Genomic DNA, 26996 nt, shown 5'->3' on the forward strand with positions numbered 1-26996 from the left:
TGAATGAATGAATGAAAAAGAAGGACTAAACAGAAAGCAACGAGAGAAAAAAAACGTTTAAGCTGGAAAGAAGAGCTGCCGTAGTAGATGACTCTGCACACATTTATTTCAATCATAATTTGCAACTGTCTGCAACGTCTGCCTGGTGTCACAACTGAGTTCAACAGCACCAGAGCCAGAGAATTGCACCTGATTCGAATTCAGTGTGCTTCTGAGAGCTGCTTCAGTGACGCTTTTGGACAATCGTGTACCCAAACTGGGAATCAGGAACATGGACACCTCGAAGTCACTCTGTAAATCCCTGAACCTTGGTATTCCATCCTAATCCGGATCATATTGCTGTTAGCATCTTTATTTGATCTAAAAAAACTGACAGAGGGAAAACAATTTGGATAACCTGTGTACTGTGTGGTACCCATCTTAACCTTACGTTTTTGACAAGACTAGGCAGAATCTCTTTTCTACTGTCATCTTCCAATAAAGCCTGAGCAATTTAGTGAAACAATATCGTTCTTAATAATTTATAATTCAAGCGCTTTTGTTTTAGCACGAAAAGCTATGGATAGAAGCTGTATTGGAAGGATCAAGGCAAACCGATTTCGAAGTTCTAGTCCGATGTGCGGGGTAGGGATGGTGGCTGTGAGTTTATTGTACTAGAATCCGACTTGTGGGACTGTAGGACGTGCACTGTGTAACCGTTAGGAAGGCTAGAATAGAACATTTACAGACTTATTGACGATGACCAAGGCTATTCATAGCATATATAGTAGCTTCAAACAAAAAAGAAGGCTTTGTGACTTGGAGTAAACAGACGCAGTAGGAAAGCAAGTTCAAAAGAAGGCAGGAAGGAGGCCGGTGTGTGCTCCCCATGGTACACCCAAATGCAGCAACAGAGCGAATATGCGCAGGCTCAACTTTAATCCTGTTTCTGGAATTTCACTGCAGTACAAACATTGTACAGCTGCCCAACGTAGTGCAAAAAGCGGGTTGCTTGACTCCAAACCTACCATTTGAAATAACACAGCGAGCTTGTTACTTCACTCGCGCTACATTTTGAGTTCCTGGTACCTTCCGGAAAAGCCATTTTCAATTTTTTTTTTCATTTGCATATGCTTTCAATGCTTTGTCCCTGAGAAAACTCGTAGGCCATACGTGAGAACTACTATCCCCGCGGTCTTTACCGGCGGTGCTGAATGATGAGTGACCCAGTACCAACAGGAAGAATTTTCACTGAAAAAGAAAAGCAAGCAGCTTTATGAAGGATCGTTTTTACAATTTGCTATTTTGCAGTCTAAGTTTATAAAGGAGAAGCACCATAACAGTATTAAGCGGTATAACTTATGGTTAGAGAATTCATCGGCATCTAGGATGTTTTATGGCAGGTCATCCGGGAGAAAGACTGGGTCGCGGATTTAAAAACTTCCCAGAACTTTTTGGGTTACGTCTTGTGTTCATGTACATGGACTCAGAGACATAATGGCTAAAGTGCATGCAAAGTTTGCCATTGCGCTTGTCGCTGTTTCGTACGCGTTTTCTTTTCTTCTTCTGCCACGTTGCGAGATTGTTTAGCTGCATTTATTCGGGAGGGTCCTCCACTTGCCTGATTCTACTTAATCTTTGATTCTAAATTGGACGAATATGTAAATGCAAGATAGTCTCCTACCAGCCAAAATAAAAAATATAAGAGAACTTTGTTTCTGAAGCTAGATGAAAAAAATCTTTAAGAGATCGATCCATTTCAAACCTTTCTATAATTAACTTGTATGCTGAGCGACATGTACGGGCACTTGTATTCTCATGCTACGATGACCTTGCGTACAGTAAATCCGAGCAGTCAGCTAGTTGTCTTACCCACACACACCGGCAAAATGTACTACCTGATTCCAAATTAGGTACATTTTGTTTCCTTTGTTGAAATCGTCGTTACCATTGTTGCATCTCGCGGTCCCCTTTGAGCCTTGTTGCCTCGGACTGAACAGTTACATAACTGCATTCGTGTTGATCTTCACGAAAAGCATGTGGTTGTACGAATTGGCCTTTGGGAACTTTGCATTCATTTCCTGAAACTGCCGGTTGTTACGGACGGGTGGGGTACCTTTTGGACATCATGTGGCTCCCATACGATGAACCAAACAATGCTTCGATATCAAATGAGGAAGATGCAATGAGTCAAATGAATTAATTAATTTCAGCTTGTGTTTGTGAGATGAAAGGCTTCAATGGCTAGAGGATGGATGGAGACAGCGAGAAACCGATCTGAAGAAGTATAAATAAGACCCCCGATTAGATAAATTATTGACAGTATCAAGATCATATCTGAACTATCATGCGCACTCTAGGACTTCTCTCAATTGCACTCGCTGCTACCTTTGGTATGTAAATACTTGTCATAAACTTAAGGCTTTCAAAATGGGCTTTTCTCTATCCTGCCCCCTTCCTTCAAAATCTGACATATCTTCATTTCAGCTCAAGCTGCAGTCATCAACAAACGTGTTACTGCTCCAGTAGCTACTGAGATCACTGACCTTCAGACCATCGTAACCCAGCTTGAGAAATTGACCACTGAGGTAAGATTCTATAAACCATAGTTTGTGAGTTTTGTGATGCAAAATTAACACAAAACAATAGGTCAATGGATACACTGCCTCCCAGGGCTACACTGGAGCTCTCAAGATCAACGCCGACGAAGGTACTCTGGAAACCGATATCAAGCAGGCAACCACTGATTGCAATGCCATTACTGGAACTGTTTCTGATGACGATGCTACTGCTGTGTTCGCAGAAGTTGCTCTCCTCGTTCCCCAAGTTCAAGCAGCTCTCCAAGCTATCGTTAACAAGAAATCCGTCTTCGATTCTGTTCTACTTGTGACTCCTTTGGTCAAGGCTGATCTTCAACGTCTCCAGCCATTGACTGCCTCTCTTGATACCTGCTTGTTGAACCACACTCCTGCTGACCAAACTGCTACCGCTCAAGGTTACATCACTCAAATTAACGCCGCTTTTACCGCTGCTTGCTCGGCTTATGGATTCACTTGCTAAATGCAGTGAATTATCAGAATAGGCGTACATGTTCAAATTTATCTTCTTTCTCCTATTACATGATAAAATAAACGCCTGATATTGTTATGTTCCAAACATGCGTCTTTGAGCAATGACTATTAGAGATGCACCTAGTATGCTAATTATCATGTGCCGCATCTGTTTATACATCATGGTTAAGAAAGTGAGAAATAGGTTCATATCAAGCACAATTGATTGAATCTTTGTCAGTTTAACAAAAAAAGTATTAAATTTCCTGACACAAAGATCGATCATACATCTTGACTCTTACATGATCAAACTTGCATTTAGACTCCAGGAATACTGTCAACATAGCATACGAGGTTGACCATCGCTAACCTGTGATATATAATGGACTGATGTCCATCGCCTATGTTTGTTTTGAATATCATTTCCGCTCATCTGAAGCTCCGCGATTGGTAACAAGCTGTTTGGTAGCTCTGTTGTTGGCACACATTGTATTCCCAATACTGAGCCTCACAGAATGAACACAAAGTTTGGGAACTCAATGGAGACATCACTTGATTTCCGATCTCATCCCAATCTGGATAACATGTCTCGTACTGTACGTTTTTGATTAAAAGAGCTGACAGAAATAAACCATTAATGGAGCGATGGGCATTTTTCCTGCTTCAAGACAGCGATGAACACCACACCTCGCTAACCTTTGGGCCACTGCTAAACTCCAAAACGTCTAATATGCGTACCGCGGATCTACTTCTTCCTACGGTGCTCTTCCGGGGGTCCCTGCTCCTTGGAACACAGAGTTTCGAAATATGAATTTCGTACTTTCGTTCAAACTTTGCGACACCATTGAAAATATTTCCAAGGGACTTAAGGCTACTTGTGGTGCTTGTTAAATTAAAAACTGAGAAGATTCTGAAAATCTGAAGACTCAAGCGGGGTAATATAAACTACATATATATGTGTAGTGAACCTTGTAGCATGCTACATAGAAAGACAACGACTTTGTTTTTTTCTACCCTGCGTACCCTTGAACTTCTAGTTCTATATTATGTTACTTCTTTATGTAAATCAAGGCAATGGTTTGAAATTAGTATCCCTACAGCACCATCAACTCCTCTCCATCAATTCCTGTTCAACGGCGAATTAATGATGGTCGATAACCTCAGCTCAAGCCGCATTTCTTAGTCGCCATACTACTGCTCCAGTACTTACCGATGTTGATGAACATGAAATTATCATATCTCAGTGTCAACTAGACCACTAAGGGAAGAGTATTAAGTTTAAAATTCCAACTTACGTAAAGATAATAATATCAAAGCAAGGGCTGATGTTTATGATTTAGCTGTAGTCTCGGCAGAATCCATCCAAGGACATATATATGAAATAACACTCGAAAATAACACCAAAAAAGCAGTGAATAACTGAGTGCAATACCCTAAACGGTCTGCTGATGGTGCTACCGTATTGCTTCAAAATTCGCTCTTCTCTTTTCTAAATTTCAGTCATTTCTCAAATTTCAACGTGAGCTAGAAGGCTGTTCTCACTATGTAGCCTTTGCTGATCTCAAAAATAATTGCCAGCTGGATCATATGCATTGAATTGCTAGAAGCGCACTTGATAATTGAGTTTGTGCCATACTCTTGCCGGTACTATTACTATTTTTCAAAGCTACATCATTCAAATGGACACTGCTTTTATTATTGCTTGCACTGATTAAAGCAACACTTGCTAAATACACGACATTAGTAGCTACGAGCGTATATGTAAAAACCAAACTTCTTCTACCTTTGATATACAACTGTCAGTTGGACTGCTGATAGCATTATCTTCTTTCTGTTAAATTTCAGACTGATTTTTTCCAACAATTTAGGCAAGGCAACTATAGTTACTGCTGCTGCTGTAAGACTTGCTCTTTAAAGTGACTAAATTAGTCATTCTTCCTTTCTGTGGATACGCAGTCATTCTTCCTTTCTGTGGATACGCGATTAATTAAGCAGCTTTCTGTGGATAACACATCTAAATTAAAGTGATATGTTCTTACAATGTAACCCCACGGTATCCTGAGAGCCTTTTCTCTGTTGTTGTACAATACATATCCCCGCACCGAACACAACATCTTGAACACAAAGGTCAAGAAGTCTATGGAATATATCACTTGATGTCAGTTCCGCCAAATCTGGACTATTTACTTTAACTGTTTCGATGCAAATGCGCTGACAGTAAGTAGGAATACACTAATGGTAAAAATCATACCTCATGCATATCAGTTGAAGGGCAGCACAAGATCATTTTACACGACGGTGAACGAAACCTTTTTAAACATCCCCAGGTTGAACCAATTACCCATTTTCATAGTTTTCGATTGAACTTAACGAGCATAACTATAGGAAGATGACGCTAAAAAGCTCAGATATTTTCCATTCAAGATGATAAAATGGTGAGAAATGATAGGAAGTCTTTTTTTATGATGATTTCATTCTATATCTCAGATGATACAAATTGCATGCATGCATGAATTAGTGAGAGTTGATCTTCCTTTTCCACCTTCAGTTGCTCTAATCCAAATGTTTCTTTTTCATAATTGTGTTTTGAGTAGCTTTATAATCATTTCCACCAAAGGATTTGCTTGAGTTTGAAAGAATCAAAAAATGCGGATTTAGGAGTAGATGGAGGAGTAGAGGAGTAAGCAAAAGAAGTTGGTTGTGAGATCTCTATGGTACGTCCCAGTGGAGGAGGCAGCGACGCGCGCTTCATTGTTGGATGTGGGACCTCAGATAACGGTACAGGGTTGATGCTTTTAGGAACCAGTAGAGAAGTCGACCGTTGCGAACGTTGCGCTCGCGTTGTCTTTGGAGAAATGGGTGGTGCGGATATGGCTCTCTTTGGCTGCATTAAGTATGTCAATAACTTGATTTCCGATCCGTTATACATTATAACGACTCTCACTCACCTTGCAAAAGTTCAATGTTTGAGAGATGCGCCGTCCGTCTGATTTAGTAATCTCAGGATCACGCTCTTGGTTATGCGCAAACCCAGACGCTATACCAAGGTTTCCTAAACACTGTTTAGAAGGACTTAAAACCAGCTTCTCACTTGCCAAAACTGCATTCTTTGGTAAATCAGCTTGGAAATATGTATTCCTTTCTTCGCTTCCTATCACGGCTGGCTTTGTCTGTTCCCATGGTGCAACGACGTCCTCATCTTCTTCATCTTCACCGTCAGCTATACCAGAATTTCCCCTATTCTTGTGTATATTGGCTGCATCAGCCTTGCTTCTGCTAGATCCACTACCTTTCGACCAACTATTTCTGATCGCTTGGCTGGTTAAAGATGGCCGTCGAGCTGCTTCTGTTCGTTGGCTTACAATAGATTTTTGGAATGCTATATAGTCATCTAAAGGAGTCACCTTCATAATCTTGTCCAAAGAGTTCCGTCTTCCGGAATGACCAACATCACTGGTGCGGCGCTTTACATTGACTGCGCTAAGCGACATAGCAGACGAAGAAGGTCGAATGAATGGCAATGATTTTCTCTTTTTCAGAGTGACTCCAGCGTTCCTTTCTCGTGTGTACCAGGCTCTTGACGATAAGTAATCCGGCGTGCACACATCCAGAAATTTCTGATCAATTGCATTCTTGATTGAATATTGCTGAGCTAGTCGTGGTTGTGATATCCTTTTCACGGTTAAAAGAGTACTCCCTGATATGAATGTCCCACCATCTTGATGTTCAACAGTTGACTCTGTTGGACTAGGTGTAGTTGAAAATAGCTCTATAGTATAGTTGGATTCAATATCATCACTTCGTTTCAGTATGGATCTAGATCTGAAGATTTGATCAACAGAAGATCTTCTACTAGGGTTGATAATTGGCTTTGCTCCAAATGACATAGAATGGTATCCAGCTGCAAAAATGAGATTATCGATAGACTTGCTGCATTGAACCGTTATTGATCTAGATCGGCGGATGGGTGTCGAGTCTGGGTCTTCCTTTTTGGTAGCGACAGCTATGCTGGATTGTGATTTTGATGTCCTCAATGGAAAGCTGGAATTTGAAGACTTGTAGTAAAAGGAAACCGGAACACTTTTCCCTATTCCGTCCGTTCGCATGGCTTCCTCGATGGTCAGTTGAGACGACAAAATGTTGGAGCGCAGTGATTTCATCCATAATATTTTTTCTTGCTGACAAGATGCCGAGAATTCAAACATATGTCCATTTGATACAAGCATAAATGAGGAAAGCGAGAGGCCTTTCAAGACATTTTGATTAACAAATACGCCAAAAAGGGGCTTCCCGTTATTGATGCTGGACTTACCTTCAGTATCTGGAAGATCTCTGACTTCAAAAATGTTGATAGGGAACCAATGCTTTGCTTCGTATATGCTATTCTTTTTTGCTTTTACAATGATCATATAAGTAGAATACAAAAAGCAGCCCATATACCGTGTTTTAGTGGCAGATAGTCGATCTGCCGCATATGTAACTTCAAGTGCGCCGCTCATAGAGATATTTCCTAAACTCGACACAAATGATTTCGCTAGTCTCCAGTCATCTTCTAGTCGATCAAGAAATACTTGAGACCGATCCGCTAGATCGCGTTGATTCTTCCGTTCGTCAACTGATGTTACAATTGTTTGCATTATATCATAGGCATGTTTCAACTTTTCATATTCTAAAGAGGCCATATCCGTGCTTTTCAATATTTCCTTTAGTAACAGTTGATATCGGCATATTCGTTGTATAGGCTACGATGGGATGGCTTTAGAATCAGGAATCTTGTCGGAGAAAGCAGTAGAAAACAAACTTACTTTAATCAGATAGTCATCCAAATGAAGACGTGTGCTTGCTGAAGCTGTGGATGAAGCTTCGTCATTCATGGTTGCTGTATCAGATTCAAGGAGACACATTTTTGAAAAGGATATCCACTCGGGCCGCGCCTGATAGTTTGCGCAAATCTTGGTTGCCTTTGAGTGTGAGCCGCAAAATTCAGCATATACCATGAAACTGGGTCCCTAAGCAAAGTAAGTCATGTTACAGGGATGTAAACTAAACAATGTCATGGTTTGTATATGTACGCACCATAGTCACAAAAACATCGGCTAGTTGACAATATCGATTATGTATGTTCTCCCAATGATAATTTTGTGAGCAAGCTTCTAATTTCGCCAGTAACCTGACATGAACCTCAAGGATATCTTTTATGTTTCTGGCAATTATTCGTAAGTCTTCCGTTGTTATCCATGATTGTTTTTGCATAGCGTTGAAGTAGGTCTAAGGGGGTGCATTTTGAAACGTAAGAAAAAAAGAAGGTTTGGGAATACGAAACAGCCGAAAGTGATTTTGTTGTTTTTTCGGTGTGATATATTCTAAAGTGACTGCACACTGTACTATACTGTACCTCTACCATCACGCGAAGGTCGGTGACATACACCCGTTCGGTATCTATCAGCTCATTAAAAGCATATGTTCGCTTGATGGATTGCTTACGCCGAAACACAAGGTCCTCTGGCATCTGGCCAATTGAAGTGGGTGTTGTACAGTCAGTGGAAGTTTCCGAATTCAAATCACAGGACGTACAGGAGGAATTTTCGGACAGACTAAGTTGTCGCTGTAACGATCGTTGAGTTGTCTGTGAACTATCAACTAAAGCGAGCATGGTACGCTTTGACCAACTGTACTGGAAGTTGGCGTACGCACGTCTCGAGGCCGCTTTTTCAAGCTCAGGCACGAGGACATGGCTTGAGTTGATGTCGGACAATACGTCCATCGCCTTTTGGAGAGCAAGGCCCTTGTATGGGAGTTATTGTGCGTAAGCTAGGAGCCTTGAGCGGCTTTTGTGAACAAAATGAACCAATTTCGTATTGGTAAAGGTAATTTGCGGGTTATGAGATGATGATATGAAGAAACAGAAAGATAATAGAAAAAGAGTTTAAGACGAATAGAATAGGAGATATGGTATTTTTACGGATTTTTTTTTGTTGGGTCCTTTTCAATTTGGTATGATTGTTTGAGAAGATGATACTGTCCCTTGCGCGGAAAACCACACCGATTCGGACTATATTATCGCAAGGAATTGGATAACACAGAAATATCCAATAGGAGATATTAGAACCTTTTTCTGATGAATACCGTTGAAATACCATGAAGTTATGTGATATGATCCAATTATATATGGAAGCTCGGATGAGGGCATGTATGGATATGAACAGGAGTTGGATTAAATAAGGAGGAAGGCAAATGACAACGGAGGTTAGGGATGTTTCTATCCAAAAATCTCTTATAGAAGTGGATAATTTTATCGCGGATCTTGGCTTTTCTGGTAGCCGATCAGCTCATTCTGCCACAAGAATAACACGTTCTCTATGGCAGCCCCGTCATACCAACGTGGCAAAAACATCATCGATTTGCGCCCTGCCCATCAGCAAGTATATTTATATAGACAGCCAGAGAAATATGTTTTGCTAGTGAGAATTATTACAGTGAGAATGTTGCTTGGATGCTAATAAGGTCTAAACTTGCGAGTTTGCTTAAGTTGCTCAATCTTTTTCCTATCGTCCTCAAACTTCTTGCGCAGTTCGACCAATTGATCTCGCTTTTGTTCGCGCATTTGGAAACGATAGAAATTAAGAAGCTCCTTCTTTTTCTGTGGTTTGACCTGTCTATCGGCCTTGGCAGCAGTGACTGTAACTGTGCCGTCTGTATTAGTACCTCGTCGATGATGTCTTGTCACCATGACAAAACCGTCTTCATCCATCTTGTTTTGTTGTTCCGTTGCAATTCGTTCCTTTTCATATTCTGCTGCTTGGAATTTGATGATGTAGCTGTCGACTCGACTCTGAAGTTCTGTAGCGGATGGGTGGGACAAAGCATACATGGTTTTGTAGCCTATAACAGGGATAGAATGCATTAGCTGAGAAATTCAAATCCTTTACCATTCTTTCCTATACTCACGATCGAATCCAAGCGGTAACATAGCTTCGTCATCTTCAGTCCATTCTCGTTTCTTTGAGCTCATATTGAGCACGTTCTCCAACTCCTTAGCTTCCAGCAGCACAACATGCGCGAATGAACCGGTTGTAAGGGAGTTACGTATTTTGAGACTTGCATCAGTTTCCTTTTTCTGTCTTTCTTCATCTTCAAGCTTTTGCTGCTTCTTTTTCGAAAGTTTTGGTTGCTCAACAGCCGTCTCCACCGCCTCTTCGGCTTCTTCTTCTTCCTCTTCTGGTTGATTGCCACGAGTATGGTATTTTATGCTGACGACTCGTCCATAAGGTTGGAAAAGTCTTTTTATATGTTCATCTGTGGTATCGACTGGTAAGTTCAAAATAAATAATGTTCGGTCCTTTGGTGTAGCTTCAGAATCTTGCCGAGATTCGTGCTTCTTGATATACATGTAGTGAACAGCGTCTCTGTTCATGTGGATCGGTAAAATCTTGAATCCACAGAACTCCTGAAGACCACTTGGAGTGGTTTTCTTTCCAGATTTGGCTGATTTCGTCTTGTCCTTTGGCATATCGAAATGACAGTTGTCCTTCAACTTTTTTGTCAGTACAACTTTTTTTTTATTCCCAAAAAAAAAAGATACTGAAAAATCGGTCACATTCTCGTGCACGTGATTGCCACATTCAAGCTTGATCACCCCCTTCCTTGAACCAGCGTCAGCAATCGCTTTTTCTGGCAAACATGACGGAAGCGATAATAGAGTCTCGCAAACCAGAGCCGTATGTAAAATGCGCATGCAAGGAATGCATCACACCATTAGAATTCCTTTCTGCTTCTACCAATGCAAACAAGAAAGTTAAAGTGAAATGCTGGGCTTGCCACAAGACAGGAACCTATGAACTCGACAATACTGGCTTGGATTTAAAGAATGCAAGCAAACCATTCTCCTCATCTCAAAAGAAATCGTCATCCCGGAAAGGATCAGGTAAGAATCACGATATTATTTTGCCTCTAACAACTTCAAACTCACATTTCCGTACTAGACGAGAACCCTGTTTCGACCGCCTACTACGACTTGTTGGAGGTTAGCGTAACAGCAACACAAGAAGAAATCAAGAAGAGTTATCGAAAGATGGCCATTAAGTATCACCCAGACAAGAATAGGGATGATCCAAACGCAGAAGAAAGGGTAAGCTAAGAACACTGACGCACGCACACTGCCAAGGAATGATGTAGCTAATCATTTGTCCTCCCCAGTTTAAGGAAATATCAGAAGCATACCAAATTTTGTCGGACCCTAAGCTGCGAAAACGATATAACGAAAATGGAGCTGAGAACGGTGTCAAACCAGAAGGAGGGTTCGGTAGGTTCGAGCAAGCATATGTTTCTGTAATCAACGGTTTGAACTAACAGTAATATAATGTATTTTTTTTCCTCACAGTTGACCCTGAAGAATTCTTTAAGCAGTCGTTCGGCGGAGATCGCTTTGTTGACATCATTGGAGAAATATCCATCGGCCGAGATATGAGAGACGCAATTGAAACAGCAGAGAATGATGGCGAAGGAAACGAAGCAGATTTATCACCTGAAGAGAAGGCTGTTAAAGCAGCTCAAAAAGAGCAGGCTGAAAAGGAACGAGCAGAAACTCGCCAAAAGCGTGTTGATACCCTAGTTGAAAAGTTGATATACAAGCTTTCACTCTACACAGAGCTACCAGATACATCACCAGCTTCCGTAGCAGCTTTCACCAACATCGTTCAGATTGAAGCTGAAGATCTCAAACACGAAAGCTACGGAATTGAATTGCTGCACGCTATCGGATTTACTTACACTATGAAAGCAAATCAGTATATGGCTAAAGGTCAAATATTTGGCCTCGGAGGCGTATTTCACAGTGTTCGCGAGAAAGGCTATATTTTCAGCGAGACTATGGGTACTCTCCGAAGTGCTCTTGATCTTCAGAGCAGCTTCAGTGAGCTGCAGAAGGCCGACTCTAAGGGACTGAGCGAGGAGGAGAAGAACCGTTTGGAAGAGGAAGCTGCCCAGAAGGTATGATACTCCTCCATTCGAATACGTTTTTGTATTTCTTTTCTTACGTTATTTACACTTCTATGTGGTTTCCAGGGATTGAAAGCCATTTGGAGAGGTTCAAAGTTGGAGGTCGAAAGCGTTTTACGCGATGTCTGTGATGCTGTTTTGAGTGATCCAAAGGCCTCCAGAGACTTGATCCAGAAGCGAGCTAGCGGACTCAGGATTATTGGATCTGTCTACCAGCAAGTACGAGCAGATGTCACTGCCGAAGACATTCACATTGAGCACAAAGCCCAAGCCAAGGTTGATCAGCAAACACCACAGAGTAGCTAAATCGTAAATTGCTTTGTATTTTCGGGCTCACTATACGCAAGGTTTGACTACTACATGGACTTGGAAATTCGTTTATAAATTCATCAAATATATCCTATCAGTCTGCACAGGAGTTCAATAGCATCGAATGTACACTTTCATGTTAACCAGGGAAGCATACAATAATGACCAAGATTTTTTTTTTTTACAGTACTCTAGTTAGAAAAGTATATTTATTACACTGCTTCTCATTCATTCTACCCGTATATTGTTGGACCAGTATCTAATCACGATAACATGAAACTATTTATACAAATAGATAAAATACGTACATTCACTGGTGTTTACAGTGTGGACATCCTATGAAGTTGTACCATGGTTCATCTTTTGAAGCTCTGCTTTCAGTTCCTGCCAGCCTTTGCTCAGACTAGTGAATGCACTCTTTTGAATGGGTAGAGGTATATCTTTGCCAATTAGATACAATTTGTTGGCATGGGTGGTGTAATCTCGAAATTCTTGTAACTGGTGGACAAAGACATATCCCGTCATGTATGAATCGAAATGTGCTGAATGATAAAATGATGGACCAGGAATCAGAGGTGCAGCCGGTAACGGAGGAACATCAACGTTCATATCTGGTGGAGTAACGGCTGCTTCTTCATCATCTGCAGCTGTGATACCTGTCTTTTTTCGCTTTTGGGACTTTTCTACTTCATCTAAAATATAGTCCAAATCATGAGACTTGCCACACTGTTTGTTTTGCCTGCAGTATCCATGTAACTGAAGGGCAAGGTCAATATTACCTCAATCATCAGCCGTCCAATAAAATAAATCACGTACGGCATACTGTTCACAATATAGCTTTTCCTCCTTCGGGGCAGAAGAGCCTTTGTTTTTACGTCGCCTCTTCTTCCTTGAGTTACTCGCTTGCGCAGCTGACGAATCTAGTCGGCCTTCCTCCTCAACGTCCACTGCCTTTCTCATAACCTGCTCTATTGGGAAGGGCGGCTGTATCTCCACGCGAAAGCACCGCTTGGTAAACTTCTCTCCGTGATCTTGATCCGGGTTATTCAATATAGCCAATCTTCGCTTTTCTTCACGTTCATACTTTTTGAATAAGTAGGACAGGAAGCTGACAGGCTCTTTGGACACGTAGTCAGAGACATACTTGGTATCATAGATGCCACCAGGAAACATGTCGGAGAGATCTGCTGCAAAAACTTGTAGGTTGCTAGGTAGATCGGTATACAAAGAGTAATATAAGTACATGAGGTCCATCAAGCCATTATGGATTATTATCGGGATTTGGAGCCGGTTGATATCCATCAGAATATTGCGAAAGAGATTCTTCACACCAAAGGCATCTTTATCCTAGTCATATTGAAATTGTCGACGTTAGATTTTGTTCAGCCCAGTTAACATAAGGTCGACCATCTACCTCGGCGCTTCCTGTTGTATATGGCAAACCCAGTCTGATCTGCTTATTGAAATCAAAGCCACTGTCGGCGAGGAATCTCAAACTTTGCGCGCTAACAGTATAGCTCGCCTGGTAAGACAATCAAAAAGGTCAGCACATCGCATTTTGAGAAAAAGTAACTATGACAGAGCGGTCGTACCTGCAACGACAGCAGCAGATTAAAGTTGTCTACGCGATACACAGAAGGCTTCTCTGCTTCTGAGGTCCTTTTAAAAGCCGTTAAACCAATCGCATTCAGGGCATGTGACTTAACCACCTTCGCCATGTTCTGGTATCGATCTTCGATGTTACTGTCATGAAATGCATTTGATCAGTTTCAGATCTAGAAAGGTAGTTTTCCAAGGCGAAGGCAACATGGACTTACGCTGCACGAACATTATCACCTTTCACACCAAGACCAGTAAATTCTGTGTCGATCGCAATGAACGTGGCGTCTGCTAGAGTATGGAGTATTTTTGGGTACAGCTGGGCAAGATTCTCGGTGGTAACATCGTTAAATGATTGAGACATGACAACTTGACGGGAAAGAAGTAACTCCGCGGGTGGAAGAAATGTATGGTGGTTTGAACGCGATTTCAGGAACAGCGTGCTTTAATCATATTCAGTTCATTGTTTTGCCTAGAAAACCATAAGCTTGTCATTGTGCTTGCCTCCTTAGCAAATATAATTTGTTAACATATAGATGCCACCTGCTATGTCAAAAGTGTACTTCGTTCGATCTCTCTATTGAATGACCCACAAGCTTTCAAAAAGTGCATGGCACCATTTTGCAAGGATGATATTATAGAAAAAGCATACATACTTGGCCTGTGTAAAAATGTAATTGAAGTGCTTTACGGACTCGGCTGAGTTGCTTCCCACAAGCTCTAACCTGCCTTCCAAAGTCAACTCGATCGGCGAACAGGAGTTTGACGCACACCGGCAGCCCCTTACATGTTCTCCAGAGCCTAAAGCTGTAGTACTATCAACTGTGGGATATAGACAACTCGAAGGCCGTAAAGCATGGCTTCAAAGGATAATACGATGTTGTCCTTTTTTTTAAAATGCTCTGTACTACCTTGGAGGCACTCAATATCGAGAGCTTCCATAACGGGCCTCGCGCGCTCACCGCGATCCCATCTTGTACTTACAACGCCGGAATGTCTGACCAATTGCAAACCTGGATAGAATTCAAGTCCAATCCATCTTCAAAAGCGCTATACACTCACGATGCTTCTGTCATCTTTGTGCCTACCAGCGTTGGAGCTCGCGGTCCAGAGCAAATCGCCACGTTCTTCCGACACGATGATTTTAGCGAGCGAAATGTCCACGTCAAAGAAAAAATGCATAACAGAGTTATGTCTGGCGAGAAACTCATCGAAGAAGCAGACTGGACAATTACTCTTCACAAAGGAGAATGCCTTTGGTTAGCTCCAACTGTTGCCTATGAGACATTGGTAAGTTACGCCTAATATCGGCGTTATGGTGCATGATCTTTTGCCATATACGCTCAGCTAACTCATTCACCCCTCTGCTAGCTTGGCTCTACCGTTGTTATTCCTGTCGTAAGTTTACTAACGAGTTTTATGCATAGATCATTCTGTACAGAGCTTTAACCACTATCATTTGTGTTAAATTGACTAGGTTCGTTCCGCCATCTTTGACGACGGTTTGATCCTTAGCGTTCGCATTTACTGGGACCAAGCTAGCGTACTTCAGCAATTGAATGTCCTCTCTACCAGAAAGGGTATTCCCATCCGTGGTATTGAACAGGTTGAGGCATTGCGCAACCCACAGACTGTTAAGTTGAACGCCTGGGGCGACAACAGTGCTTCAGCCGCCGCTGTAGCGCCAAAGGTATGTACTATGTGTAAGTGATGGATCTTGAAGACTATTGCAATCTCTAAACCAACTTCATAATTCTAGCGTGAGGAGCAGAAGACCAGAAATCATCTTCGTAAGTTCAATGGTGGCTGATAATATGGAGGTTTGTGTCATTTATGCAGGGCTTAATTTAATTAAAATGGTCTTTAGTGCCTGGCCGTGTCTTTGGGGGTGCCGACGCTGAACCTGAACCTGAGCGCTCCGCTCCCCGCAAACTTGGACCTGAGGCAAGAAATATATTTACCTACCAGCCCAAGGAGGAGAAGAAGCGCAATGTTGCCTACAACCCTAAGAAGTATGAAAGCAGCCTCAAATTTGAAGAAGCACCTGTTGAAACTCCGTCTGTGAAGGGCATCAAGCCGCATTCGTCTTTCTCGCTTTCTGGTGAAGACGCTGTCGCTGAACACGTACCTTCCGTGCGCTCCAGTGCTCCCCCTCCACGTAACATTTTCGAATATAAGCCTGAGGAAGCTAAAACTATTGCCTTCAACCCCAAAAAAAACCAGAGCTCTTTTACTTTCGGTGCTGATCCTGCTGCAGTTGATAGCTTGGCTTCTCCCACCTCACCATCCGTTGGCGCTCATCAGCAATTATCATCATTGTCTCTCGAGGACGAAAAGAAACCGGCTGTTGAACAGGCACCTGTTGAAGCAGCTCCTACTGAACAACCTGAGGCTACCAACGAAGATGTTGAGGAAGATGTTGAGGAAGAAACTGAACAGCCTGCGTCTACTTTTGTAGCCACTCCTATGTTTGGACAGCCAATTGAGCAACCAAAGGAAGAGAGCTTTAGTGGCAGACCAAGATCAGCTCGCTCTAACCAGTCGCAATTCAGCATTGGTGGACAGCAAACCCCTGAAACCTCTGAGAGATCGTTCAGCGGTAGACCCCGAACTGGACTCTCTAATCAATCCAGCTTTACCTTTGGCCAACCAGAGCCTGAAGTTGAGCATCAGCCTGCAAAGCCTGTCACTAGAAGAGATCCCAATGCATCTGCTTTCAGTCTATTTGGTGAACAGACGCCTACCCCTAAGGAATCTGTCTCTGGAACCGGCAAGAGATTGTTCAAGCAACCTGAAAATCGTGAACCGGAAGCTGAGAAACCTAGGGTCAGGTAATGTATAAGCAACGTATTGCAGTACAGGGTATGAAACACATGCACTAACTACATTTTCCATTAAAACAGACTTGTTAAGGTCCCTGGACAGCCCAATCGCAATATCTTTGGTTAAACGTACGGTCTAACAAACTTACATGTCAAAAAGAATCCATATCGGGGAAGCTTATTACGCTACTATTATTTCTATATCTCCATGATAACTGACAAGTTTACTCATCCTAGCGCATGAGCTTTCTCTTAGTTAATCTCCAATCTTTATATTACATTATTTATTTGCTACATTGGAGACTGTGATTTTCAATGATTTTGGGTTAAATTTGTGTTTTTGCATCTTAAAATGACAAAAGGTGGATCGAATCCTTTGCTTTTGTAGTTAGTTGTGGTTTGCTTCTGGGGACGGCATGTACACATGTCGACTTGCTGGGAGCTGTCAACAGCATGTATCCCACCCTGGAGCATACTGACTCTTGAAAATCCGTTTTTAACCAGTTCAGTAGCCACCTATTACCAAAAGGAAACAATGGGTTACGATTTCTGCAAAGATGACTCTTAGAACCAATGTTCTTCGTTGTCAACATACCTCAGAGCCTAATGAATCATCGTCGGCAATGACCGTATGGTACTTCTTGTTAAGTTTTTTCAGGATCGGAGCGAAGGTCGTCAACTGTTGTGGTTGTACATTCATAGACGAAGGCATATGTCCTTTTTTAAACCTGTTAACAGAAAGATTAGATGGTGCTTTTTTCTCTGAGTCTTCTACACAGGTTGGGGCTTACTGAGCATTAGTTCGAACATCTAACCCAAGGCCAAACGGCATGATCTTCAAGTAGTCCGATAAGGACAACCTGGGCGCGATCTCAGATTTCCTCACTTCAACACTAGGCAAATCCTACATACACTGATAAGTCAGTGACAAAAAGTGGAGGACAAAGAAGAAGAAAGACAACACTTTACCGAAGGAATAGTCTGTGGCTCTTCAAGGTCGGGGCGATAATTCCGACGCAGTACACTACTAGGCGTGACTTTGCACATGGTCATAGCGCTCAAGATGCATTTTTCAATATCTACTTCAGGAAAGCTTTCCGAAAACAGAGTGATGCAGTCATTGAACTCGGAAGCTAGCAGGACATCCCTAATTTGTCGAAGGATAGCCACGCCTGCGAATAAAGGAATGGAAGATGGTCCAACAAGAAGCTTGTCCCACAAGTGATATATCTTATCCAACGGGAATACATCTGCGGGCAAGCTAAATATCAGTAACAGCTACCAAGTTTAAGCGGCAGCACTTTTGCAAACTTACGGGTGAACAAAGTCAAGAACCAAGGGATTGCATAAAGATCAGGCATAAAGCCAATGAGATCTAAATGGACAGACAGTTCGGGATCATGAAAACTCAATATGTGGCGGAAAATGGTGAGATATTCTTGCAATACCGGGGCGTTATCCATCAAAAAGAAATTTTTGAGGAATTTGGGAATGAACTTTTCAACGCAAGCAAACGCTAAAGCCTCGTCGTTGAAGTTGAGCACTAGGAATGGCGCAAACAATGAATCCAATCCTTGCCAATACACCAACTCCTTATTATCCGCCACCCACGCCTTGAGGAGTCGACGAAGCTTGGCGTGGCCAGTGGATGACGCTAATAGTGGATTGTATTGATGGCAGCGAGGGACATCTAATGCAACACACGCTTCATGTTAGTATGCGTCGAAACTTGCATATTTTCGCAAATTTTCTATCACAACTTACCAACTTCTATCTGTTTAGCAGCGTAGAAATCCATGAATATATGGTAAGATTAATCCGACTGCTTCCTCTGCCCTCTTCAATCGTGTTTTCTTACCTGTCTATCAGTTCCAAAGTCTGTAATTTTGTCGATACGTGCATAAACTTCTTGATAGTCGCTGTCTACTCCTAAGATGGCAGCCCACACCCGATCACGAAGTATGGGAGGAATGTCAACTTTTGCATGGTATATGATTTCATTCCTTGATGCTGGGTATTGGTTGAGTAGCGATGTAAACAGGTTTACACGGTGGAATTGATAGAGAGGAGCCTTTTCTCTTTGGATTAACGGCAATTTCGGTATTTGGTTTGAATTGGTGAAAGATGGATTAGACCGGATGCTCGGAGTTGATGCGGTGGAGGCAGGATAAACATTGTCCATAATATTGGGTGTCGACCCTGGAGACGAAGCAAAAGACTGCCCGCTTCCCAGTCGAGGCCGTCCAACGGAAGCAGTGTCCCCTATTTCGACGAATATGAAGTCCTCTTCTTCTTGATCAGGACTTATCATCTGTGCGTCTTCGCCTGTTTCCTCGATCAAAAAGTTGACGTCCTTTTCGTCCACGACCATAAAATAATTGGTGTCCCATTCAAACATGTCTCTATCGACCTGGCTGGTACTGTCTAGTCTAAGGTGTAATTCGTCCAAACGTAAAATGCTGGCAGCACTTGAGTATAGATGAGCAGTATCCTGACCAGAAGATCCTGATTCCTTCCCATCCTGCACACGGCAGATCCGCGGCAACAGTTCAATAACTGGTGTGGCAAGAAGAAGTCCAACTCTTGTCATTTCCAGCTCAACATCTCCACCCGCTAACTTCCATAGGTAATATACATGTTGTAAAGGCATTTCGGCTAGAGGTACCAAACCCTCCCTGTGAGCAGTATCCTCTTTCTTTATATCCTCCTCCAGTTCTACGTCGAGCGATCGTATTATAGGTCCAGCTTGCCATTTAGGTACATCGTCACGCACCGGTTCACCAATAATTGCAATCGCTTCATCAATGGTTGGTCTATTTCTCGGATTACCGTTCACAAGCCAAATAATTAGATTCATCATTTCAATGGTATCTGATTTTTCCTTGTCCTCATTGTTCGTACGATTCTCACAAAGGTGAAGAAAATCTAGGATAGTCATATTGATATCCAAATGGGTTGCCTCTTCATGATTCCAAAATTGCGCATCTGGGCTATCGATTGACCATTGTCTAATGCCCGAAATTGAATCGAAAATCAAGCCTAGATCGGTAGTCTTCCAAAAAGATGTTGCGTATAGAATTTCACATAAAATGATGCCCAGTGACCATAAGGTAGCCTATATGAAAATAGGTATTAGGTGACTTTTGCATTTGAAATGATATACTACCGTTTCGCAATGTGTATTACCTTGGAATTGGGGCGTGTATCTTGCGTCGTTAGGATTCGCTCAGGAGGAGTGTAATTAGGGTATCTGATATAATACATTTATTAGCCAAAAGCACTCTAACAAATTGAGATATACATTTACTCACTGTAACGGAAAGTCGATGTTTTTTCCGTAATTAGTCATATGTCCCAGTCCGTAATCGTATAACTTGATATTGTTCTGTAGTATGGGACGTAAGTGAGAATGGACCATTGTGACAAACGATGTACTGACAATGTATGCTACCTTTTCGTCCAAGAGAATGTTTCGAGGGTGTAGTGTTTCATGTTCAATGCCATGTTTTTCCAAATAGCTGAGTGCACTGAGAATTTGCTGTGTCCATATTCGGAGCTGACTTAGTCTGGAAGAAGAGCCGCGTTAATGCCAATGCCCTTCACTCCTACATGCCATTTTTGTTCATACTTTTCATCGATATTTTTTTTGCTAAAGTTGAGTTTTCGAAGATCCATAGACTCATCATACGATTCCTGTACAAAAAATAATCGGTCTAAGTGCGATTGGGTCACGTCAGCAGCTAGTGATAACACGATTGCATTGTAACTAGTATGTCCTTACTCTGTTTGCCCACTGCGATGTCGATGTACTGGCAGAGGTTTGGATGTGATAACTCCTAATGGAAGAATAAATATTCCATCATGTATCCTTAAGCTCCCGTAACTGTCACGACTTTATACCTTCAACTCCTGGAACTTGCCTACTATTTCGGTACTGTACGAGATGACGGTATGACTATTTTTTGTTAATGTGTCGGAAGACCGAGCGGATGAGACGAAACTAGAGACAGATAGCTGAGGCTCAGCTTTTCTTTGAGCATGACCGGCCTTCATGTTACTAATGAACAGCGGCATGCTAGAGAAAAGGCACTCAAAGGACCAAGCACGGTTAACCTAACAAGCGCACACTTAAATGTTTAAGTCTGCGGAGTGATTTTCATGGGCAAAATAAAGCAGTTAAAAATGGCGACAGAGATTATTGAGACAAGGTTCGAAAAATATTATACATTTCATTGAGAAACTTTCAAATAAAAATAATCTATGTATCGGAAGACTTTGATTGAGCAATTGATTTAAGTCTTTGTAGTAATGATACTTTGGTAGCAGATTCAGTAGCTATTTCTTCAATCCGCTCCTGACATTCGGCTTTTTTGCTTGACGCTGGATCTGCGGGAGCTGTGTCTACTTCATTTGACTCAAGCACCACACCACCTTCAACCAAGACCTCCTCTAACTGATTTTCCAAAGTTTCACGAGGCTTGTTTACGCTTAATCCAAGATAGAATGATGCTTTGCGAAGGATATGTGTAGATGCTTTTGATATGGAACCTCTCAGCATGCCTTGCAGCACACTTGCACGCCGCTCTGCAGCAAGTTTTTGAAGCCCATCTATACCATCCTTCACCTCGTATGTGTCGATCAAGCGCTGGATTTCGGTATCCTTCAGAGCATGCATTACGTGCTTAGAAAGGTATTGCAATTCATTCTTTTTGAGTTGCTTGATCATCTGAAGTTCACCCCATGCCCTTGCAGTTTGACTGCGATGATGAGCTCGCAAACCATCCAAAACCTGCTTTCGATGCTCCATTTTTTCCAACCGCAAGTAACGATCGCTAATATCCTGGAAGCGTTTCAAATATGATGATGCACCGGCTTTGTTGTTTGGTCCAAAAGCCGTTGCCTGGGATTTTCGTAAAAATCGGAACTGTTGGTTTATCGTGCTGAATTTACCGAGATCTTGTTCAATAGAGTACTCTATATCCCATTTCTGCGAACGTTGGGGATGAAGTTTAACATGTGCTGTTTGCAAGTTTCCATCAACATAGGATTTTGTCTGAACCACGTATTTGGTTAGATAGTCGTAGGGTCGAAGAATATGCGACTCAAGCTTTGAGCTATCGTCAAAGACTTCTGATGGCACGACTTCAGTAAAGACATTCAGCCAGGACCGACTTTCATCTTTGGATTGCCTGGCATTTAATGATATCCGAAGAGACTGAAAGCAGTGAGATGATTATGAGTATGTAATACGAACATGACAAGTATCGGCATATATTCTGTTGCTTACCTGCTCTGGGTGCTTTTTGGTAGCAATGTCCAAAATCTTTTCCATCAAGCTTACAGTATGACGAAAAGCAGTAGAGCCAGTAGCAGTATTGCCAAAGATTCGAGAATCTATTTCTTCGAGGGATATGTATTGAAACCCAAACACTTTGGCCGTATTGTGATAAGCAACGAAGATGCCGTCCATATGACCAATGCGGACTTGAAAGCTGTTCATATGTACTTTGTTAGCATAGATTTACCTCCATCATGGACGAAAGGAGCACGTTCACTTGCCTGTATTTTAAAAATGCTGCTCGTATCATATCATAATATTCCCTTTCAAAGGATTCCAACATCCCTTGTTGCTTGGTTAAAGAGTATCCTAGATAATTCTAAGTAGAGCATATTAATACTCTCCTCGTCTATCTTGAAGAAAAGCAAGAGAATATATCATACGTACAGAATAATTGGCTTGATCCATTCTAATAGGTATAACGGCACGAGTCTTCAGATCAAACACCCTCCTCGGCAACTTTGAGTGGTAACAGTCCAGCTGCGACCGCAACAAAAATTTGCCAATCTATCACCAAGAAGTTGGGTTTGTTGATTAGATGGTCCGCTATGCAAAGTTGTGAAATCGGGAATTTGCTTACTTGACCATAAGCGTATGCCTCAGGCTTATTTTTTTCATCCTCAGAAATTTTGGTCGTAGCATCCTTCAAATACTGTTCATATTTACTTGGTGGCAAAGTCAAAACTTTCTCCATTGATTTTCCCTATCGTCCGAAGCATTAGTACGTACAATTCGAACCTTTATAAATATCGAATCCAGGCTACATACCAGAACCGACAATATACCATCCTGAACATCATGACTCTTGTCAGCATCAATCGCATACACTCCATTTTGGTAACGCAAGAAGATGGAGGCTGGCGTTCTTACACCTCTCGTGAACTTTTTTGACTGCCCAGAACGTCAGTTTCAAGTAGATGCACTAGACATGGCTTAACTGCTGCCCTTACCTCTTTCTGAAAATCATTAGATAAAGGACTGGTATCAACTGGCCGAAAATTAGAGAGCATGAAATAAATTTGAGACAAGGCAGCTGATATAGAGGATGTTGATCCCACATATTGCTTGTCAAGTTGCTTAGCCATGTCTCGTAAAGACTGTGATATAGAGTGATGATGTTCAGATAAGAAAATCTTTCAAAACAGCGCTGAAGCAATACTAGGTTATCAATTACTTACAGAATCGCGGGAGGATGTGATATAAGGCGCCAAAGCATCGTAATCGAAATCTTTAGGCTGTGTAATGTTCTGGAGGAATGGTGTGAAATTATATACTTTTGTACGTGGATCTTGTAAAACATGGACTCCAGGACTTTGGAATAAAAGTTAGCTAGTTAATTGAATATCTGATGGAAAGTTCAGTCTTGTGACATACTTGAATAAGACGCGATCTAATCCATGTGCTAGATTATCGACTTTGACTGGATTAGGAGCATGGACACCTGCGAATTAGAAAGAATGTAAGTTATTAGTATCGTTTGAAGGCATATCTAGATACTGATAGTAAATACTAACGTCTGTACGGGAAATCGATATGTTTTATTTCTTCCCAATGTTTAGTTTCGTTGTTCGTCCATGGAGTATCTTCGTTCCTGGTATGTGCATGACGTTTTTCACGCTGTACAGCGACTAAGCAAATTGGAAGGCATAATGAGCGTTAAACAGAATATCTCAAAGTTGGGATGAGCCTTTTCTTTCAGTATACATGCCTTTATCAGACGTGTCATTCACTTCTTCCTTCAGTTCCAGCCCACTTTCTCTGGAGGCGACTTCAGATTCCTTTTCACGGTCAGGGTGTACGGTTGATTGAGACAACGAGCGAATACTACAGCGCTGCAAAGGGACATTCAAAGCATTTTGGAGCCATAATACCCGGCATTGCAGAACCAGCATGGTGGTACCTGTTGAGTCAAAGTGGAATGAAACTCGACAGCGCAAGGCTCACCAGTCATTGTTCAACAGCCGCCCAGGTCTTTTTTTTTTTTTTTTTTTGGGCGGACAGAGCAAATGCACGTGACTAGGCAAAATTTTTTCGTTAGCTGGAAAAAATAAAATTGACCAAAGAGGCAGCAAGTCATTTTTCCTTCTCTCTCTTTTGTTGGCTAATCAGTGAGTCCATCAACCAACATTCTAAGTACAAAGGCCAAGCTTATCAGCACTCTCTTCTAACTATTATAAAATTCTATCAGTAAACATGTCCTCTGATCTCGTCTGGGCTATCGTCAGAAACAACAACAGCTTCCTTGTCAAGCGTGCTGGTGCTCAATTCTCCACTGAGCCCAACAACTTGGTCAACCGCAACACCTACAAGTACTCTGGTCTTGCCAACGCCAAGGTATATTTTTGTTCCGTAATAGATTAATCGTCGAGTTGGAGCGAGCTTTCATCTCGAAATGAGGGAATTCTGACATTCAGGTTCATTTCGGGTGGCTTGTCTCTGAGGGAGTCTGAGAAAAAAAATTGTCCTCGAAGCCCAAGTTTTACTCACAAAGTACCTTTCCAATTAGACTGTCGGTATTGCTGCTGCTCCCCGCGGTATTGAAGTCACCACCACCAAGGCTAAGGTTGCTTCTCCCTCCAAGCGCGTCAGCAAGTCCACCATCAGCAAGGGTCGCCGTCACACCGCCAAGTCCGTTGCTAACCTTGTCGCTCACTACCGCCCTGACCTTCGCGCCGCTGCTCTTGCTCGTGCCTCTGCTGTCCTTTCTAGCCAACAGCCCGCCAAGGAGCAGACCAAGCGCAACAAGGGTGTCCGTGCTGCCAAGCGCGCTTAAGTGCACACCTCCTTGCCTCGATCTCTTAACATAAAATAAAACACAGTTTTTCATCAGAGGTTTCTAATTGTCTTTATCAAAATATTATGTTCCAATAGCTCATACAAAAATGAAGGAAATGAAAGACCGTGCAATTAAAGTTTGCTCCAAAGATCACCAACAATGGAGTCGATAACCTGATGGTCCTTTTCAAAGAGTCCTCGATCAATTAGATCGACGGCCTTCTTAGCTGATCCCCAGCTGCTCTGTACACCTGCAAGTTAAAAGGCTTTTGGCTTAATTGTGTAGCAAATCGCATTGGCGAGAAAATGGTTCTATTTACCATAGCCGCTGTGTCCATAACAATGTGTAATGAGCAAGGGCTTGCCGTTGGCGGTGGCTGTACAGAAATGATGAATGCTCGTTAAATTATAGGTTCTATTCCCTGGCAAATTCCATTAAGATGTACTCACTTGTCATCTCGTTTTCAATACGAGGGCCACCTTCTCTTGAAGGGCGCAGGCCAACATTGTGTCTTACGATATCAAGACCCTTGACTCCCTTGCCGTGAGCCAGTTCGGGTAAGAGACGGACAGTCTTTTCCATGATCTCCTCAGCAGTTTTCATGTCTACTTCACTATTGCTGATATCAATCTGTCAGTTCTTGCATCAAATTACTTAGCTACTTCATTTAGGGCTACTTACAAGTCATGAGCTTGTCTGGTACCACCTAGAATAACATGTCCATTGGATCTTGGAATAATGTAGCTGGTGCCGTCGCCAACTATGAAATACATTAAACACTTATTCCGCCAATGAGAAGGAAACATCTCGCTTACCCATTGAAGTCAGAGTTTTTTTGATATGAGGTGCATTGACAACAACGACCTGACCTCTCGTTGGGTAAACCTTCTCATCCTTAACACCACCCAGGAATCGGGCTTGGAGACCAGTACAGTTGACAATTGATTGTGCGTCCGGGCAGTGTTTGAGAGCATCCTGGACATGAGTAAGAGTAGCTTTCTTCAATTTGCCACCTGCCTGGGTAAATAATCGAACGAGCCATTGCATATAATGAGGAGTATTGACCGCAACTATTTCCGATGAAATGGATTAGAAACGTTGCAGGTTTAATCTACTCCCCCCCCCCTCTCCATTGCTGCCACAATTTCGATATTTTACCGGTTGTATAGCTATGGCCGATGACTGTGTCGGGAAACAACTCTTTCGTTTCAACAAATCGAAACTAAGAAGCCGTATGCTGTTAGATAATTCCCATCATATTATATAGCTGATCTTATACATACATCTTTCACAACATCTTTCCACCAAGGGTTAGCGGTGTCGTCGTTACGTTCAGACCAGCAATCCAAGGCTGGTATGATCATGACTCCAGTGGTATCACTGGGCAGTGATTTACCAATTTTGTAAAAGACGTTGTAGGCAACAGCGTCGTTCTCTGAAAGTGACACAAGCGATCAGCATCTCAACAATGGAGCATGTCGAGATGTCTCGAGCACATACCTTGCAATTCCTTCTGGTCGTTAGGAATCATGGTTCTCCAATGGGCACCTATTCATTGTGCATGTTTAGTCAAATGAGGTATACTGGGAAAATAATGACTTTGCATATTACCGCTATATGGACTGGTATATTCGATATTCATATCACCGGGGACGTATTTAGCAACAATAGTGACTTGATAGCCCTTCTTCTGAAGCAAAAGAGCGGTTGTAAGACCAATTACACCAGCACCAATAACAACAATACTTGTAGACATTATGAAAAATATAATATCAAGAAGAGAAGACAGCCGAGCGTATCCTCGAGATCAAATTTTACATTCCGGATTGAGAACTTTCTTCACACTGTTTATTAAAAATAAATTTAAGATCACGATATCAGAGCAGAGAGCCTGAAAATTTATTCTCGAAATCATTAGTAACTTAAGCATGGCAGGAGAAACAGAATCAAACATGTATACTCACAGATAAGATAGGGGGATATAGGTGTTTTTGAAAGGCAATCGTCAGAAAATGAATGAAATGCAAAACATAAAAAACTACACTTACCCTCCCCCGAAGGTTCATCGGTATTCCTGGCCTAACCAGGGTGCCCGGCGCCGCGTCCTGTTCAGACGGGCGGGGCGA

General features: G+C 42.1%; 12 protein-coding genes across 12 annotated transcripts; 5 read left to right on the forward strand and 7 right to left on the reverse strand.

Moving 5' to 3' along the window:
- Positions 1 to 2326: 2326 nt before the first annotated feature.
- Positions 2327 to 3039, forward strand: K450DRAFT_288552 (uncharacterized protein; the record flags this gene model as incomplete). The annotated part of the gene is made up of 3 exons (XM_051593546.1): positions 2327 to 2372; positions 2467 to 2567; positions 2629 to 3039. 3 exons carry the CDS (start codon positions 2327 to 2329, stop codon positions 3037 to 3039), a joined length of 558 nt encoding a protein of 185 aa, XP_051444356.1.
- A 2425-nt stretch (positions 3040 to 5464) lies between these two features.
- Positions 5465 to 9238, reverse strand: K450DRAFT_280976 (uncharacterized protein). Its single transcript, XM_051593382.1, has 6 exons — positions 8425 to 9238; positions 8106 to 8297; positions 7835 to 8038; positions 7342 to 7771; positions 5978 to 7275; positions 5465 to 5913 (listed from the first exon to the last, which is right to left on the reverse strand). Exons 1-6 carry the CDS (start codon positions 8791 to 8793, stop codon positions 5632 to 5634), a joined length of 2775 nt encoding a protein of 924 aa, XP_051444357.1. The 5' UTR covers positions 8794 to 9238; the 3' UTR covers positions 5465 to 5631.
- A 13-nt stretch (positions 9239 to 9251) lies between these two features.
- On the reverse strand, positions 9252 to 10953 carry K450DRAFT_242859 (uncharacterized protein). Its single transcript, XM_051589323.1, has 2 exons — positions 9978 to 10953; positions 9252 to 9911 (listed from the first exon to the last, which is right to left on the reverse strand). The coding sequence occupies exons 1-2, from the start codon at positions 10762 to 10764 to the stop codon at positions 9526 to 9528; spliced, it is 1173 nt and encodes a 390-aa protein (XP_051444358.1). The 5' UTR covers positions 10765 to 10953; the 3' UTR covers positions 9252 to 9525.
- Positions 10585 to 12676, forward strand: K450DRAFT_210394 (uncharacterized protein). The gene is made up of 5 exons (XM_051584786.1): positions 10585 to 10953; positions 11012 to 11157; positions 11226 to 11331; positions 11410 to 12017; positions 12093 to 12676. Exons 1-5 carry the CDS (start codon positions 10710 to 10712, stop codon positions 12330 to 12332), a joined length of 1344 nt encoding a protein of 447 aa, XP_051444359.1. The 5' UTR covers positions 10585 to 10709; the 3' UTR covers positions 12333 to 12676.
- Positions 12502 to 14511, reverse strand: K450DRAFT_242861 (uncharacterized protein). Its single transcript, XM_051589324.1, has 5 exons — positions 14153 to 14511; positions 13928 to 14078; positions 13750 to 13857; positions 13152 to 13682; positions 12502 to 13091 (listed from the first exon to the last, which is right to left on the reverse strand). Exons 1-5 carry the CDS (start codon positions 14296 to 14298, stop codon positions 12672 to 12674), a joined length of 1356 nt encoding a protein of 451 aa, XP_051444360.1. The 5' UTR covers positions 14299 to 14511; the 3' UTR covers positions 12502 to 12671.
- Positions 14512 to 14896: 385 nt separating this feature from the next.
- Positions 14897 to 15663, forward strand: K450DRAFT_242864 (uncharacterized protein). The gene is made up of 3 exons (XM_051589325.1): positions 14897 to 15224; positions 15306 to 15332; positions 15412 to 15663. The coding sequence occupies exons 1-3, from the start codon at positions 14928 to 14930 to the stop codon at positions 15643 to 15645; spliced, it is 558 nt and encodes a 185-aa protein (XP_051444361.1). The 5' UTR covers positions 14897 to 14927; the 3' UTR covers positions 15646 to 15663.
- Positions 15664 to 15721: 58 nt separating this feature from the next.
- K450DRAFT_242867 (uncharacterized protein) lies at positions 15722 to 16208 on the reverse strand. Its single transcript, XM_051589326.1, has one exon. The coding sequence runs from the start codon at positions 16014 to 16016 to the stop codon at positions 15798 to 15800; it is 219 nt and encodes a 72-aa protein (XP_051444362.1). The 5' UTR covers positions 16017 to 16208; the 3' UTR covers positions 15722 to 15797.
- On the forward strand, positions 16209 to 17084 carry K450DRAFT_242868 (uncharacterized protein). Its single transcript, XM_051589327.1, has one exon. The coding sequence runs from the start codon at positions 16401 to 16403 to the stop codon at positions 16767 to 16769; it is 369 nt and encodes a 122-aa protein (XP_051444363.1). The 5' UTR covers positions 16209 to 16400; the 3' UTR covers positions 16770 to 17084.
- On the reverse strand, positions 16919 to 20851 carry K450DRAFT_242871 (uncharacterized protein). The gene is made up of 13 exons (XM_051589328.1): positions 20657 to 20851; positions 20538 to 20592; positions 20385 to 20469; positions 20208 to 20322; positions 20068 to 20141; positions 19943 to 20006; positions 18615 to 19871; positions 18521 to 18530; positions 18072 to 18446; positions 17726 to 18006; positions 17548 to 17660; positions 17352 to 17484; positions 16919 to 17272 (listed from the first exon to the last, which is right to left on the reverse strand). The coding sequence occupies exons 1-13, from the start codon at positions 20828 to 20830 to the stop codon at positions 17069 to 17071; spliced, it is 2940 nt and encodes a 979-aa protein (XP_051444364.1). The 5' UTR covers positions 20831 to 20851; the 3' UTR covers positions 16919 to 17068.
- A 97-nt stretch (positions 20852 to 20948) lies between these two features.
- On the reverse strand, positions 20949 to 24042 carry K450DRAFT_242879 (uncharacterized protein). The gene is made up of 11 exons (XM_051589329.1): positions 23803 to 24042; positions 23609 to 23711; positions 23469 to 23535; positions 23273 to 23405; positions 23045 to 23191; positions 22863 to 22985; positions 22675 to 22797; positions 22482 to 22601; positions 22316 to 22413; positions 22044 to 22248; positions 20949 to 21971 (listed from the first exon to the last, which is right to left on the reverse strand). The coding sequence occupies exons 1-11, from the start codon at positions 23818 to 23820 to the stop codon at positions 21015 to 21017; spliced, it is 2094 nt and encodes a 697-aa protein (XP_051444365.1). The 5' UTR covers positions 23821 to 24042; the 3' UTR covers positions 20949 to 21014.
- A 118-nt stretch (positions 24043 to 24160) lies between these two features.
- K450DRAFT_242884 (uncharacterized protein) lies at positions 24161 to 25103 on the forward strand. Its single transcript, XM_051589330.1, has 3 exons — positions 24161 to 24202; positions 24283 to 24428; positions 24601 to 25103. Exons 2-3 carry the CDS (start codon positions 24288 to 24290, stop codon positions 24865 to 24867), a joined length of 408 nt encoding a protein of 135 aa, XP_051444366.1. The 5' UTR covers positions 24161 to 24202; positions 24283 to 24287; the 3' UTR covers positions 24868 to 25103.
- On the reverse strand, positions 24935 to 26695 carry K450DRAFT_242890 (uncharacterized protein). Its single transcript, XM_051589331.1, has 9 exons — positions 26482 to 26695; positions 26371 to 26418; positions 26154 to 26305; positions 26029 to 26092; positions 25686 to 25940; positions 25552 to 25630; positions 25320 to 25483; positions 25190 to 25246; positions 24935 to 25120 (listed from the first exon to the last, which is right to left on the reverse strand). Exons 1-9 carry the CDS (start codon positions 26624 to 26626, stop codon positions 25002 to 25004), a joined length of 1083 nt encoding a protein of 360 aa, XP_051444367.1. The 5' UTR covers positions 26627 to 26695; the 3' UTR covers positions 24935 to 25001.
- Between the last annotated feature and the right edge of the window lie 301 nt (positions 26696 to 26996).

Source organism: Umbelopsis ramanniana (genome assembly GCF_025399195.1).
Source record: "Umbelopsis ramanniana AG unplaced genomic scaffold K450scaffold_30, whole genome shotgun sequence".
Lineage (NCBI taxonomy): Eukaryota > Fungi > Mucoromycota > Umbelopsidomycetes > Umbelopsidales > Umbelopsidaceae > Umbelopsis > Umbelopsis ramanniana.